Source organism: Leptodactylus fuscus, chromosome 7 (assembly GCF_031893055.1).
Source record: "Leptodactylus fuscus isolate aLepFus1 chromosome 7, aLepFus1.hap2, whole genome shotgun sequence".
NCBI classification, from domain to species: Eukaryota; Metazoa; Chordata; class Amphibia; order Anura; family Leptodactylidae; genus Leptodactylus; species Leptodactylus fuscus.
Genome location: NC_134271.1, coordinates 28,329,082 through 28,345,422, shown reverse-complemented (window position 1 = coordinate 28,345,422; position 16,341 = coordinate 28,329,082). Strand labels below are relative to the sequence as shown.

The following is a 16,341-nucleotide window of genomic DNA, read 5'->3' as shown; positions in this document are numbered from 1 at the left end:
AAATATAACTTTTATTTTTAAGAATATAACTCCCTATATCATATATGTTCTTGGATGTGCAGTGTCCAAAGTTTCTGGGTTTTGTCTTTTTTAGTTGGTGTCCGGCACCAGCAGCTTTATGATATACCATATAGTGGGTCTTTTCTCCCTACACTTTCCCCATACATACTCTCCCAGGTATTTGTGCTTTCTACCCTGCACCCCAGTCACCATGTTACCATCTGGACAGTTGCGAGATCAGTCCGCGCGTGAATATAGGAGTCATCTGCTCATTCACGGCCGCCTGTCTGCACCGGAGAGACTGAGAGGGGCTCTATCAACCTTTGCTGACTCTAAAATAGGGTCATAAATCTGGTGGGAATAAATCGCTGCAATTCTTGTGTATTAAAGAAAAGCAGATATTTATTGGTATAGGAAACAAGCTGTCAATGAAGATATTGCTAAACTTCTATGCAATACCTCCCAGGTATAGCCATACTGGTGTATATATAACACATGAAAAATGATGTCTCAGTCTCTGTCTTTTAGGAAGCTTAAGAATTGTATTGGAGTGCCCTGTATGTCCAGAAGAAAACTTTGCTATTCCGAAATAAGTTAAACTTTTGTACTTGGAAACCTATTTTCCTAAATTTGTATTCTAGTACTGTAACTTATGCCATCCATGCAAGTAGATTTTTGATTTGGATACCATTAATAGCAGTGTATAGAAAACATTACATTTATGCCATAAGGTTAGCACGCCAGGGCTCTGTTCGACATCACCTCCTGGTATAGAAGCTATATGGTTATATACTTGTCATAGCTGGGCTGACTGGCAGAAGGATTGGAAGTATGACACAATTAACATTTATGTATAGTAATATGTACCCATGCCTACTACTGAACACTTGTCACTCTCACAGGTAATGTTGGATTTGCTCAGTTTAGACCAGGGGTCTCAAACTCAGCTGGGGAATGGGTGGTGCATAATTAGAAGCTGGTGGGTTGCATTTCTTATGTTGGGCCCATACAGTAATATGGCCCCCACCAGTGGCTTCATACAGTAAAATTGCCCACCCAGTTGTTCCCCCATATGGTGGCCAGGCCCCTATGGCTGCCCTGGTACAGAGGTGATTATTTGAGCACTACTTGCCTCACTGCCTCCCGCCAATGCTTGTCCACTGCACTACTGTGGTGTGTTGTGTGTGCCCGGGGCAGGAAGGACGGCGAGAGGCTGAGCAACAGAGATGTAAGTACTACATTTATTCTACCTGCACCTTGTATACTGCAGACCTGATGTGGCAAAAAGGCTATGGCTTCCTTCTCTGCCAGTATAAGAATCGGATTGGAGCTCCTCTTCACCCCCCGTTCAGTGATCTGGCTGCATTTTTAACCAGCAGGTATAGAGAACCGTCTGCATCCCAGCCCAGCCTGCGGGCTACAGATGATAGCCATGTTTGAGATTCCTGGTTTAGACTATATACCATTGACTTGTGTGCATTAATAAATGATGCTCATATATATACATACCTGAAGGAGATGGGAAAATCCAACAACATTTAGGTTTTTGATATCGTTCTTTGTAAGTCTTGACTGATAATGTTAATTTTTTTCTCTTATTCCAGTTGTAAATGTGAAGGTTTTGTGCTTGGGTACATATATGTGCATGTGTGTGAGAGCAAAATCCAACTCTGTCTGCACGTATTTCTCAGAAAGTTCTTGCTTGTAACTACTGCCCTATCTGTCTATACCTTACCTACTTACTGATGAAGTCGCACCCCTTCACTGCTGGGGATGGTAGTCTTGGGAGAATATATCAGGTTGACCTGTGCTGGATACTTCTTGAAGTAGTTATGTGTATACACTGCTAGTATACGTTTGATGTCCTACATTGTATATAGTGATGCATGTAGTCTGTACTGGACCTCATGCACTCGGCCATATTGGGATCCGTGTAGCCTGGATTCCCAATATGGCACCCATAGACTATTGACTAATCCTGTAACTCTGTAGGCCTCTGAGGCTCGCCTTGAGCATTTTCTTATGTATTCATACAGGATTGGCATAATGTCTCAACACGCCCTGTTGGAGGTTTTACCCCTAACAGTATTCCTTGTGCAAGAACCATATAGTGGCACACAAGTGTTTATTGCACTATGATACAAGACCTTAGGGGGGAAGGTTACTCAATTAATTTTGGTAAACACTTGCTTATATGGGTATCTGGTCAGGAAAAGGCCTGGACTTGTCGCCAGACATTAAAGATGTTGAGTTGCTAATATTTGTCAATTTGAATAACGCATAAGGTCGGATAAATTTAGGATCTTATCTGTCCACTTACAAGGCCAGGTTTTCAACCTCAGCAAGGGCGGGTTCACATCTGCGCTGTGCGCGCTTTAAGCAATCCTGCTGGGTTACTGCCTTCTGCACCCAGTGAAGTGAATGGGTTTGAAAGTGACCGCCCGTGAGGGTTTTGTACCTGTCCACGGCAAAACCTTTTTTTGTTTTTTTTTTAACCGGACACAAAAACTGATATGCAGGATTTTGTGCCGGTTAAAGAAAAACAAAAACAAAACTGTTTTGCCGCGGAGAGGTACAAAACGCTCACGGGTGGTCACTTTCAAACCCATTCACTTGAATGGGTTTGAAAACTGACTGCCGGGTTTCCATCCCCCGTCCAGTTTCTTGGGGCAGAAGACAGAAACCCAGCAGGATTGCTTAAAGCGCGCAGATGTGAACCCGCCGTAACTTATTCCTTATCCAGAGGAATAGGAATGAGGGTGGGGGGTTCTCCATAATCTGAAAGGAATGATGATTCAGAAAAAGTGCACTCTGGGACCAGTCATCAGAACGCATCTGTCCAACAACTGTCCTATTCAGACTGGAGAGATAAACGTTCACGTGACGAGTCAGACTGCCACTGATATGTCCTCTCTTATCAATAAGGGCTAAGTTGTGAAAGTGGGAAGAGACATCAAACCAGATCCCTAAATACATTCAAACCCCAAAGTCTGAAAATTTAATCAAGTCCCTAAATCCTAGCATATTTGTGTGGCAAAAAATCGTGTTTAGCAACACTAAGGCCCAATACATATGACCATTTGAGCGTACAGTCCAAGGAAGCATCCACGGCTCCATCCTGTGGAATATGGAGCATGTTCTACGGGGACAACAGAATGGAGTGGCCAACCCAGCCCGTATTGAAATCATTGGAGGACAAAAGACATTCGTGTTATTTGAGTAGTAACAAAAATAGGGCAGGGGGGGCGCAAATAGCTGGCACTGCTCCTAAATAATGCAGGGCCCTAAACTGGGGCGCCCCTCAAATAACTCCAACTCATTTAAGTCCCTTCCGTTTAACACTTGTGACCCCCTCAGCCTGCAGACTTGGTTGTCTGTATGAGGCCTAAACATTACAATTACATTTGCCGATGCTTTTTGAGTCTGCTTTCTACACATCCCTAAAATAAGCGGTCTTGTAAAAATTCTGCAGGGAACATGGTTAATATTCCTGCTGAATTGGTCTGTTTTTGGTTGGGGAGTGGCTTAATGTTACGGCACATAAAGCGGGGGGAGCTCCGGCTACAGCCAGTTGTCTTACAAGCAGGTACTGAAGAAGGAGGAGCGGCGAGATGGCTGATCTCTGAGAGACTTTATTCTGTCTCATGTTACAAATAAATCTCTTAAGATAGAAAACCCACAGATATCCTAGCTCTTCCTCCTTTAATGTTTGATCCCTTGGGGCCGTTCACACATAGAAATCCTGCCCCGATTCTGACTCCCATCAGAAGAGAGATCGCAGCAGCACACTCGTGTTCTGTTCAGTCTTGCCAGCAAACATGTGAACGGCCCCTTTAAAGGTTTTCTGGTCCCCAGGCCAATTTTTATACTGCTGACCTATCCTCGCTATAAGTCATCGTTGTCAGATTGTGAGGGGGCGACACTGATACAGAGGGACCCTGACTCTTATAGCAGCCGGGGCAGACTACTACATATGAATGAGGGTCCCCTGCTATCTGTGATTTTCTATAAATAAGTTACATACAACTGCTTATTCAGCTGAAATAAACACATCTAGTCTATTTTTCAATGTAATCCCCTTCTAAGCGCCAGGCCAAGGTATCAAATCCCTGCGGTAAGAAGATTTAAGCAGCCACTTGCAATGAGCAGCTGTCTTCAGCGTCTTAAGCATCTCATGATAGGTTTCTTATTGTATAAGGTGCACACGCTACCTTTCCCCTTAGGATTGCTCACCTTCTTCTAATACATGGTAAAACCTAAAGAAACAGTGCAAAAAATGCTTATTGAAATATTCCAACACTTCCTCACTTCATCTTCCTTTGATAACATCACAGAGATCTATAAAGGAATCTTCTCTGTGTCTCCGGAGCCCTGTAGCCCCTTCCTCCTCCTCCTTGCTGTCCTATGTCTGGATGTAAGACAACTGGCTGGAACAGGAGCCTCCCTTCCGTGTCCTATCTGCTGTACAACAAAAAGTTAATCAAACCTCGCCTCCTTGACTAATCCTTTTGTTCTTGATGAGATGACTCTCCTTATAGAAGAAGCTTTCTCCCCCTAGAGAACACACAGCCAAGTATACTTGTGTATAGGGCAGATAAGTGTCTCCTACATATTTGCAGCTTTTGAGTCTGCACCATTCACACCTGTTCTTGCGCTCGCCCTCTGAGGGGGCCGGCTATGTCTTGTATTATTTTATAACCGCAGCAGCTCCCCAGAATAGCTGGACCGTGTTCCAGTTCCATCCATCTTAATCCCAGCATACGTGAATAGATGGATTGCTGCAGATTTCCCCTCGTCGTCCTCCTCCTAGCCGATGCATACTAAGCAGTCAGATGCAGTTTATACCGCCCACCAGCTTCCTCCTCACCTTCTGCATACATGGGGCGGCATTATGAATCATAATTTTGAGTCGTCGTGAACAACACATGTTTGATGTTAGCTTTAATTTATTTTTTTGTAATATGTTTATATGCTGCGGGATCTTACAGATTCTTTCTCCATAGAGGCAGAGATGATGAAATAAGTTACAGATAGTGAAAAGTTACTATTTTGTGTCTTTGTTTCACTCATTTCACTTTGGTGTTGTCAGATCTAAAGCCTTGAATAGATATTTCTTACATATGTTATGCCGCCCCCCCCCCCCTCACCCCCAGTTCATTAGATTAAATTGGATGGGGATTTTAAGGATTTAATGGGGTTTCCCATGAACCATATTTAGATTTGTCGGCAGAAATTGAATATTTTTAACATTTTGCAGAGGTTTAAAGATTTTCTCTAAGCATCTTAGTGGTGACATCTGTGGTCTTGATCGGTTGCCATTGGATATGACGGTGGTCTGGGGCTTGTCCGAAACCGTGCCGTGATTTCTTTATTGTGGACAGATTATGTATGAGGAAATAACCCGGCCAAAATAACTACATCATGGCTGGATTTCTGACAAGTCCCGGACCGTAGAAGGTTCCTGCATATACTGTTGTATCCATCGGCATCTGATCAAGATTAATGATGGCCTGTTTGCAGCTTGGTCTCATTTACATGACTGGGGCTGAGCTGCAATACCACAATACGACCTACAGCGCGTTGGCCATCACAGAGCTGATCATCCGTGTCACATCGGCAACATGTGACTGCTACAGCCAATCGGTAGCCTCAGCTGTCCACCACTGACAGGCTGCAGCAGTCACGTGCTGTCAATATGATGTCACTGCTGCAGCACCATTAACCAACACTCAATAGGAGTAGTAGAGACCGGGGCAAAGGATTCAGCAGGTAAGTACACCCCAGTTTGTTATTTTATGATCTATCCTCTATCCCTTCATTTTCCCCCCTAAAACAGTAATCCCTTTCAACACTGACATTACCAGAAGCTTTAGAGGCACACGCTTCTTAATAAACTTGGTTCTTGTTGAACTCCCCATTATAATGGGGTCTGTGTGTTTTCCACGCAGTGTCCGCACGAATCATGTGGGAGAAAAGTAGTTCTTGAAGTATTTTTCTCTCAGCATGACACGTGCGGAAAACATACGGACCCCATTATAGTGGGGCCCATGTGCTTTCATTGCTCACCACTTTATAATGCGTTAGGTATTCCGTTCGGGGGGTCCCCAAGTGGACTCCCCGAACGGAATACCGAACGCAGATGTGAACCAGATCTAAGCAGCATGGAGGACATTACTGAACAGTGTATCTGAATCCAGCTTTGGAATGAGATAAAACACTTCCTAGACACATAAAGACAGACGTGGCTGCAGCTTCTGTTTCTGTGCCTGTATCTGCAGCTGCCTCCCTTTCCATAGACCTTTAGGGACACCATGCAACTAGAGATGTGCGAACACTGTTCGGATCAGCCGTTCCGAACAGCACACTCCCATAGAAATGAATGGAAGCACCTGGTACGTACACTTTTCCGGCGGCCGGTCGCCGTGCCAGGTGCTTCTATTAATTTCTATGGGTGCATGCTGTTCGGAACGGCTGATCCGAACAGTGTTTGCTCATCTCTACATGTAACCAGAGCTATCGGAGAAGCTGAAAAGCAGTCTCTACTGGAGAGATTTGAGAGTGAGTGAAAGTTTTAGGAAGCGGAGGAGGAGAAGAGCCCAAAAAAGCTAAGATAAGGGGTGCTTTTTCCACACTAAGATGTGTTGGGGTGTGTACACATCTGCGCTGTTTAATCCATTCTTCTGGTCCACGAGATCTGTCTAATGACGGACCACAACAGTCTATAATGGGGCCAGTCAGGGTATCCGCTTCTCTATGCAACCTCTGAGCCTCCAACACAGATGTGAACAGTTACAAAGCTTCTTACTATTTGATTGCACTATTGATTTATGTAAAGCGGTCTAATATTGGAGCCATACATTAAGAGGAATGTAAGAATGTATTATTTCATGGGTACACGTGAGTAGGTAGACGGGAAATAGTCTGTTTTTCTTTTCAGTATATATTACCTGTATAGCCAGTGTAGCAGGTTGGGTGTCCTCTATAAGCGCTCTAATGAGTGGGTTTAATCACAGCGCTGCCGCCTTCAGAGACCCGGGGAGTGACACTGAAGACGCAGACAGGTTTATAGTGTGGATAGGGATTTCACATCACCAGTGTTTCCCAACTATAGTTATAGTTAGTCTCGGTCCACATCTGCGCCCGGTCTCCCTGCGGGAATTTTGTTCCCCTCTCTGTATTTTTTTTGCCCTTTTTGGGCAGAAGCAGAACGGAATCCACACGGATCCCATTATAGTCTATGGAGTCCGCGGGTGTCCTAAGGTAACAGCTTTTTTTATGTGGATTACGTGCAGATGTGAACCTAGCCTTACTTATAATTTTATTGCTCATGGGCTCCCCAAGGGTTTGCAAGTTCTGTATAGAAGTGGTGCTTGTGGGCATGCTTGGCGACCACTTTATTCACACTTGTGCGAACTCCACATCCACATCACTGCTCTATTCATTTATTTGGGACTATCCAGATATGGTGATCAGGCACCCGTGGGTCACTAGTTCTCCTGATTCCCAGAGATAACAATAGTTGGACCCCCAGGTATTAACCATTTTATGTTATAAACTGTTTATGCTTCACATGGTTGTGGTGTTTTTTGTTTTTTTGAGAATCCCTTTTTCTTTGAAAGCCATTTTTGTTGTAATATTATGGGATGATATAGAAGTTAAGTTACAAATCCAGTAGGACTGTTACATTGTGTTACAATGGAGATACAAAGAAGCCAAATCTGTAGTCAGTCCATGCTGTGTGTAGGTCACCGTGCACACATTGTACAGCCTTTTTATTTTACCTCTCTCTTTTGAGGAACCCAAATGAACCAGAAGGGAAAGATCGAGTGGAGAGCAGCAGGTGAGAGATCCATGCCCTTGTCTCAGTCTCATTGTTCCCTAAGCATTTCCTATTCTATATCATCTTTTTTTTTTTCTAGTTCTTCTTCCATCTCCATCTTTATTCTCCCAGTGAACTTTCAGTATGTTTTAACCCTTTTATGCCCTGGCATTTCCTTTATATTTCTTTGGTCATTCCTTGAACCGCTTTCTCTCCCTGTGGCCTCGCTCTTGTTCTTCTTTCCCTCTGGAATCTAATTCTAAATAACTTTAATACTGATTTTTGAGATCTTCACTAATTTATTTTTATTTTTTAATATATATACTACTGCAGATCAGCACCCTCAAAGCACCAATTCTGCAATGTGTGAACCTGCTCTAGTCCGTTCTAGGAAATATTTCAGCCACTAGTGTGCAAAACCACTTTGCTGTACCTGGATATGCGCCATGTTTCGGCTAGGTTCACATCTGTGCTCCGAATGGAAACCTAATCCGCATAAAAAAGTGGCTACCCAAGGAAACCTGCGGACTCCATAGACTGTAATGGGGTTCACATGGTTTCTATTCAGTTTCCGCCCAAATGCGAAAATGGTGAAAAATGCGGAGAGAGGAACATAATCCCAGTATAGAGACCGGGCGCAGATGTGAACCGAACCTCAGTGCTACTGTTGGGCATAATATAAAGCATTTACAGAGGACCTTTCACCACCAACTCTTTGCATTCTGTAATGGGTGCTCCACTGATCTTACACTGTTGGAATTTTTTTCTCTAGCCCCCACCTTTCCGGAGCAAACGGTGCTTTTATTTTCAGCACTGTTATGTTCTCTGGCAGATGGGTGTAGACATGCAACAACAAAATGACAGATTAATGGAATTTTTTCTCTAGCCCCGAAGCCCCGATAGTTCCAAAGCAATAATTTCTGTTAGTTTCAGCACAGATATGCTCCCTGCTGTCAGGTGGGTTGTCCGTCATTCTGCTCTGCATGTCACCGCCCACCTGACAGTAGAGAACATAACAGTGCTGAAGATAACAGCACCAATTGTTCTGGAACGGTGGGGGCTAGAGAAAAAATTCCAACTGCTCCAGAATCCATGTAGCTGGGCCTATTGATAGATACAAAGTACCAGGGATGGTGAAAAGGATGTCTTTTATATAGGCTGCACCAAGATCGGAACGTATTACCTAGCCAATAAGTGTCATTGGTCCTGTGTTCCTTTGCTTGCATGGAGTGTCTGCCACTTCATTCAGCTGTATGGGACTGCCAGAGGTAGCTGAGCACTCTACTCCTCTATCCAGCAGTGTCCATGGACAAATATTACTCCATGCAGACAGGGACACGCTGAGCCCCAAATCTGTTACAACCAAGCTTAGTTTTTCTAATCCATTAAATTTCCTTGTTGGCTATTTTCTTTAATGTTTTGTCTCCATTTAATAGAAATAAGTAGCTCTGCTCTATGTTCCTTTTGGAGGAAGTTTGGTACAAGCAAATTGTATTAGGCTAAGGCCTCACATGGCAAACACAGCGGAAACGTATCATGGTCTTTTCTGCAGTGTGTTTTTTTTTGCTTTTTGTTTTTTATTGCATTTTTGCCGTTTTTTTTTCTCTTATTAAAACTGTAAGTTACCCTAAGAAACCTGTGGACCCCATAGACGAGAATAAGGTCCACCTGGTCTCCACTCAAAAAATGTCGAGAGAAAAGTTCTGCTTGCAAGACTTTTCTCTCCACATTTTTCCAGTGAAATGGGGGGCGGTATCCCTGAACAAAGTGCTGGTGTGAATCCAGCCTAACTTGGATTTTTTTTTTTTTAATCTAAATTCTGTTGGAAGCCAGTTAGGACCGTCATGGGACTTCATATTGCCATAATGTTTCCCGCACTCATACAGTGATGGAGTGCCCACTGCCTCCTTCAATCTTTTGGAACTGGTCCATACAATAGGATATAAATATAGTTGTACACAATAGACGAATTCATATGAGGGCCTTCCTACTCTTCCTCTAAAGGTGGATATTAAAGGGGCTTTCCGACCCTCATATTGATGAGCTATGCCCTGCTTATGTCATCAGTATGTGAACTTTAGGAGTCCTACACCCATACTCTGCAGAGATCAGCAGTGTATGGGTGCCAGAAGCTATAGTGGAGGGCAGGGAGTGCGCACAGGATGACCACAGACTGCACATGATCCCCTTCCACTGCTATAGTTTTCAGCCTTTAGATGCTGTCAGAACAGCTGATGTGGGTGGGGGTTGGGTATTGGACCCCCTCAGTTCACATAGTGATGTGAGGTCATCAATGTAATCCCTCGTTCACATCACTGTTTGGATTCCGTCCAGGGGAGTCCACATGATGAACACTCAGTCTCTAAAAGGTTCGCCATCACTGCCATAGACTATAATGAGGTCCATGTGCTTGCCGACAGATCTCCGAAGGGATCTTGCGGACAGGAAAGTAATTCACCATCTACTTTCCTGTCCGCATGATTCGTGCGGGCAGCACGCGGCAAGCACACGGACTCCATTATAGTCTATGTGCTTTTACAGCACAGCGCTTGCAATTGTGTTCAGTATTCCTTTCGAGGTAGTCCTCATGCGGACACCCGGACGGAATACGAACGCTGATGTGAACCAGGCATTAAAGGGCTTGTCCTGCCCAAAACATATTTTAAGGGGAGATGAGGTTTGAAATGGAGGACATAGGGCCTTAATCCATATGGACAGTCTAATGCTTGCCGTGCACATTGAATATGTATCAGCTGATGGGTTTAGCTGACCGCCGCTTTCTCACTGCTCAGTACTATTGGCTAGGTGTGCATGTGTATAGCAGAGTCAAGTGAGATAGCTGGCGACAAGACAAATGGTCCCTCCATATAAACAGCGATCCCTTCAGGTACTGAGCTGTATTTTGGCAGACAGTCGTCATATGCCATCTTTTTCCTTACATGTTCTCCTGATGTAGAATATTACAACTTAATATACAAAATGCACAATGCCCTAGGCAGGCATAGGACAGCAAACTGGGGTGCCTCTATCTAAAGGTATGTTCACATGTGACACAACACTACCCTGAAGAGCGGTCATCCATATTTTTGTGAGATTCGAAAGTAATGGCTGCCCACCGATTTAGAAGTTGCTCCTTGTAATGCCTTTTACAGGATCACAGCAGGTAAAGGAAGTATTGTCACTGATGTCAGATGCTTGTGAGTGGGTGTATGAAGGGGCTTGTGTCTGTGTGTAGGATAGCCGCTCGCTCGTGTGTGGGATTGAAGTATTCACTGATTTCTGCAATTAAATTAGGTTAAAAAAATTAAAAGGGTTGTCCAGCCCCAAATAGAGTTCGGTCATCAGTACGTGATCTGTTGTGGTCCGACAGTTGTACCTGTACAGATCAGATATTGCTGCAGCCTCTGGGTGCTGGAAACTGGTAAAGGACTTGGAGCATGTGTAGCACCACTGCTATTCAAGTAATAGCCCTGTGCACAGTATGGCGGTGGTTCTGGTTCTGTACATCCACCTGCAACCTCGGGCACCCTGAGGCTGCTGCAAGAGCTGAAGTGTATGGGGTCCAAGTGTCAGACCCCACTGATCACATACTAATAACCTGTACCATTACTGGGAAAACTCAATTTGGGATGAAGAAACCCTTTTACAATACATTAGCCCGCTGCTCTGATGATGTCCGGATCCCCTACTACTCCGGCTTCCTGGTCCCTCAACACTCACAGGACTCTGTAATTGACTCCTTGGCATTATTTCTTGTGTGTCTTGAGGGGGGGACAAGGAAGAAACCAGTACGACAAATTATTATTATTATATAATATATATATATATATATATATATATATATATTATATAATAATAATAATTTGAAAAAATTATGAGCAGTTTGTAAAAAATAAACACACAGGCATTAGAAACCCCCTTTACCTTTAGCAGACCTTCTCTGTACCTCTTTATTGGAGTCAATATGATGGCGTCTTGTCTTTCTGCAGACCTCAGCTGACCGTGGCAGAGAAAGAGAAAGAAGACCTGAGGGACTCCAAGCCGCGCTCATTGCGCTTCACGTGGAGCATGAAAACCACCAGCTCAATGGAGCCGAATGAGATGATGAGCGAAATCCGCAAAGTGCTGGACGCCAATAACTGCCAACACGAGTCCCAGGAGAAGTACATGCTGATGTGCGTCCATGGCTCCCCCGGTCATGACAGCTATGTACAGTGGGAGATGGAGGTGTGCAAGCTTCCACGGCTCTCCCTCAATGGCGTGCGCTTCAAGAGAATTTCTGGCACCTCCATGGCATTTAAGAACATTGCCTCCAAAATTGCCAACGAACTCAAACTTTAACAGGGCTTTTGTGCTCTGTAAGGGATAGAGACACAATACAAGACACTTATCAGGCGCCCTCGCCCCAGCCTGACCAGCTCCTTTCACCAAGAGGATGGCGGGATTTCCATTTTGGCGCTCTGTACTGGCACGTCCTGCTAAGGGCTCAGCAGTCATATAAATGGAGGTGGGCAGGGTGCCCTGGGATAAACTACTGCTCCTTTCATTGTAGGTTTTGAGGGTTATTTTATTTGAAATAGATTTATAATTTTTTTTTTTTTTTTAAAGATTGGGTTTGGGACTCAGATTATCTAATAGACTGCTAAAAAAGATTAAGTCTTGTAGAAAGCGAGCTAGAACGGTCGCCCCTCCTAGAAATGCGTAACTGTATCCTATGTAGTACAGTTATAAAGAAAAAAAAATTACGGCAGAGTTGAAGGGGTAAAGTGTGTCCTTCCCTAAATTCAGACAGGTCCAGGTTCCTTTGTACAGAATTTGTTATTAAAACAAAAAAGCAAAAAAAAAAAATGTCTAAGACACTGAACTACTAGCTCAGGGCGGCTATACAACACAGGTACAGGTGAAGACTGCCCAACATGGAGTAAGTTTCTGTGGGTAACTAAGTCTGTTAGGAGGATCAGTCAGCAACCCATTATCGCCGCCTTTATTTTGGTTTTTTTCCTTCCTTTTTCAGCAAGAGATAAGCGGGCACAGCGGTGGGCACATCTTCCATGGCGCCATGGTACAAAACCCAGATAAAACTTCTAATGCAAACGTAGACTAATGTATTCCTGTCTAGCTTAAGCGACTCGTCTCCCTTCCTTCTTCCGTCTCCATTCGGGAAAAGCAGTCTTCGCTTTCTCCACACTCCTTGTATCGAGGAGCATTCGAAGTGCCCACTTTGACTTACTCCTCCATGTTCAGTGTTCCCACTCCTTCTCCAGACTTGGCAGTATGGCAGCACATCACTATAACCATGTCACAGTATACAGAACGCACCTTGTATGAACGGTGGCGACTGCAGAGCTCACAATGTATATATCGGTCTACAGCTAGATGGCAGTCCAGGAGCGGATCGGTAACAGATTTAGGTATTATGATGGGATGAATGGAGGCGACCTTACTGAGGAGATGCCTGTGGAGTGTCAGTGGATCATCCAGTACATCATATCGGACTTTGTCACCACCCCTCAGCAGCAGTTGTAGGATTTATCTGTTGTATATATCAATCTGAAATCTGCGTGCGACTCCCGGCTGCGGCTGAGGGGGGCAGTAGTTACCTTGGCCTACAGGGGGTGATTACTTACCAGATTTGCAATTTCGTTTGTTTTTGTTCTTATTTTTTTTGTTTTTTTTCCCTTTGTGTGAATGATTTCATTGCTGTTTGGAAAAAAAAAAAAGAGAAGTTCTGTGACAGACGTTTTCTTGTGTCATTAAACCGCACCGCGCCAATCGTACCCACATACACAAAAGCGTCAAGCAATACGAGAATGACCTTCATATGACTGTAGAAGTATTGGATGAGACGTCAGAAGTGTCATAGTACAGGACTGGTTCAAGCAAATCCTCACCTGTTTGTTGGAAAAAAAGAAGCAAGCTGTCCTTTCTTCAAGCGGATTCCGCAGCTGATTCAGCCCCAGCATCCGCCTCGCAGCAGCACCCTCCGGACTAGGCCCATTCATTTGTGCCTACTCCGGAGCGGGAAGCCGTGACAGTCATGACAGGCACATTTTGGCCCTATTCTGAGGCGGCCTCCCGCATTAAAATCAGGACCAAAATACGACATCCTGCGCCCCGTGTGAACTAGCCCTTAGAGCATGTGGCTACTTTTCTTTGTCCCGTCCACTTCTACATTTGGCTTAAAAACCGAAATTAAACAAAAAAAATCCTTGTGCCTTTACCCAAAGGACTGTTAAGTGTTAAGGCCTCAAGTTGCAGAAAAGTGGTTTTGTGTTTTCAGATTTTGCTGCAGTTTTTCGAGCCATAGCCAGGAGTGGACAGCACAGAAGCGAGTGGTGTAGCCTTGTCTAGGTGTGATTCAAAAAAACTGCAGCAAAATCTGTGACTACTAAAACTGCTTTTCTGCAATGTCGGCCTTAGGCTGAGGCCCCAAGTTGCAGAAATGGAGCTTTTTTTTTTTTTTGCAGATTTTGCTGCAGTTTTTTGAGCCAAAGCCAAGATGGCTACAAAAGGAATGGGAGATATGTAGAAAGTTCTTCTACTTCTACCATCTACTCAATCCACTTCTGGCTTTGGCTCAAAAAACTGCAGCAAAATCTGCAACACAAAAATCTATGTTTCCGCCTCATCCCTAAAACAGGATTTTTGGAGGGCGGCAAAGGGGGAGTCCAGATGTCTCCTGGATTTACCAGTCTGAACACAGCTCAAGTGAACTACAGCAGCATTGGAGACAAGACATTATTTGACTGGATTTTCTGGCCTGTATTTTTTGGCTTGGGCTTTTTTGGAAAATCGCCACTACAATGTGTGAAAGCTCCTGGGCATAGGGAATAACTTGTACATTGGTGGGGGACTAGCCAGACACTCGGACCACCACTGATTCGGGGGCCTTAGTGTTAGTTCTGAATGGCGCGATGGTTGGATAGCACGTGCACCGTGCCAGAGGTAGCCAAGCAATGCACTTTGGCTATTTCCAGCATTGCCATTGACTGGGGTGAGGTGTGCACTGTTTTTTCACCGCCCAATTCTGTTGGGGTCTGAGTGGTTGGGACCCACCAATCTGCAAGTTATCCCCATTGATGGAGAAACCCCCTTTTAAGATGGATTGTCCCACGATTATAGTTTATTCCCTATTCATAACATAGGTAATTACTGTTTGTCTGGTCTGGGCCCCAATAATCATGAAGAACGTACGAACGGTCTTGTGTACCCACATTTCAGTGAAGAGGGGTGCTGGAGGTTGGGGACAGCTGTGTGTGGCTTCTCTTTAGCATTCCTATAGAGCTGGATGTGTGGCCTTGTGTCACCTTTAGATACTGAACCTCTTCTACGACCCATCAGATTTCCTCTAAGGTGGTTGTTGGTTTTATATCAATAAAGCTTGATCATTGTATAATGAAGTCGTTACACTTAAGAATATATTATTTTCATTTTCTCTATTTTCATGATAAGTGAATGGAAAAAGGATTTCTTGTAATAAATCCAGAGCCTGAAAATCTGTCCTGATCATACCTGGCCTGAAATGGGTGTAACGCTTATTAACCTCCCCCTGCGCCCCCTTCCCACATAGTCACATGTATGTAATTGTGATCTCACTGGCCCAGTCACGGGAGGATTGATAAATGATCCAATAAAAATATGCAGCTAATGGGTGACTTTTCAAGCTTTGGCAGTGCCCATGTAGTCTTGTGGCAAGTGACTGGCACATGGTGGTCTAAAACATTGCAACCCAACATTGTCACCTACGTAACGTTGATGCAACTTTTCTGACACACAGAAAAATCTCGGGGAAAAAAAAAATTACTATGGTATTACCTGGTATTTCAATTTCTTATGCCAGGAGGAGGAGAGACATTGCTCACCGCTGATAGTTCTCCACCAGTGTAGACGGGCTCGTTGCAGAACTTTTGATTATAGAATGATAAAGCTTTATTGGCAAAACAGGACGGATACAAAGCAGAGTAATGATATAATGGGGCCTATTCATGATGCTAGAAGTCCCGGTCTCGCCATACTTATAGTACTGGACTCCTAATACTACACACAACTATAACACTAGGAGTCCGGCTCCCGCCATGGTGTACCCGCCATAAAAAGGAGTTTGTTCCCAGATTAGGCCATTCCTATGAGATTGGAAGGAGGGGGTCTGACTACCGGCTGCAGGGCCCCATCTTCATTGTTTACCAGGCACATTGGGCTTTGTAGTGGCTGTATCTGGTACTGCAGTTCAGTCCCATGCAAGTAAGAAATTATCCATATGCAGTCACAGGCACAGCCTGTTCACAATGTACAGTATATATGTGTGTGCGGTTTTATAGGCTGTTCTGGTACTAAAACATATTACAAATCCAATGCAAAGCCTGCACATCATGTGGTGTGTTACATTAGGGTCTGTCATGGGACCTCATTCACTATAATGGGGTACAGCAGTTTTTTGGGGGCTTAGGACTTTTTCCTGCAGGTTTTCTGCCTGACTTGGGCTACATTTACATATGACATGGCTTTTCTGTATCTAAAGCTAC

The 16,341-nt window shown here is 44.2% G+C and overlaps 1 protein-coding gene across 8 annotated transcripts in view; it reads left to right on the top strand.

Annotated features, from left to right (window-relative positions):
- MARK2 (microtubule affinity regulating kinase 2) overlaps positions 1 to 12,667 on the top strand; it is an 87,106-nt gene extending 74,439 nt beyond the window's left edge. For 6 of the 8 annotated variants that reach the window (XM_075281490.1, XM_075281496.1, XM_075281495.1 and 3 more), the window contains 2 exons: positions 7,796 to 7,840; positions 11,809 to 12,667. In XM_075281490.1, the coding sequence (XP_075137591.1) occupies positions 7,796 to 7,840; positions 11,809 to 12,160 (397 nt within the window). In that variant the 3' untranslated portion in view covers positions 12,161 to 12,667. The remainder of the gene's footprint in view (positions 1 to 7,795; positions 7,841 to 11,808) is intronic. The other 2 variants (XM_075281493.1, XM_075281492.1) reach the window with 1 other exon arrangement.
- Positions 12,668 to 16,341: the final 3,674 nt, after the last annotated feature.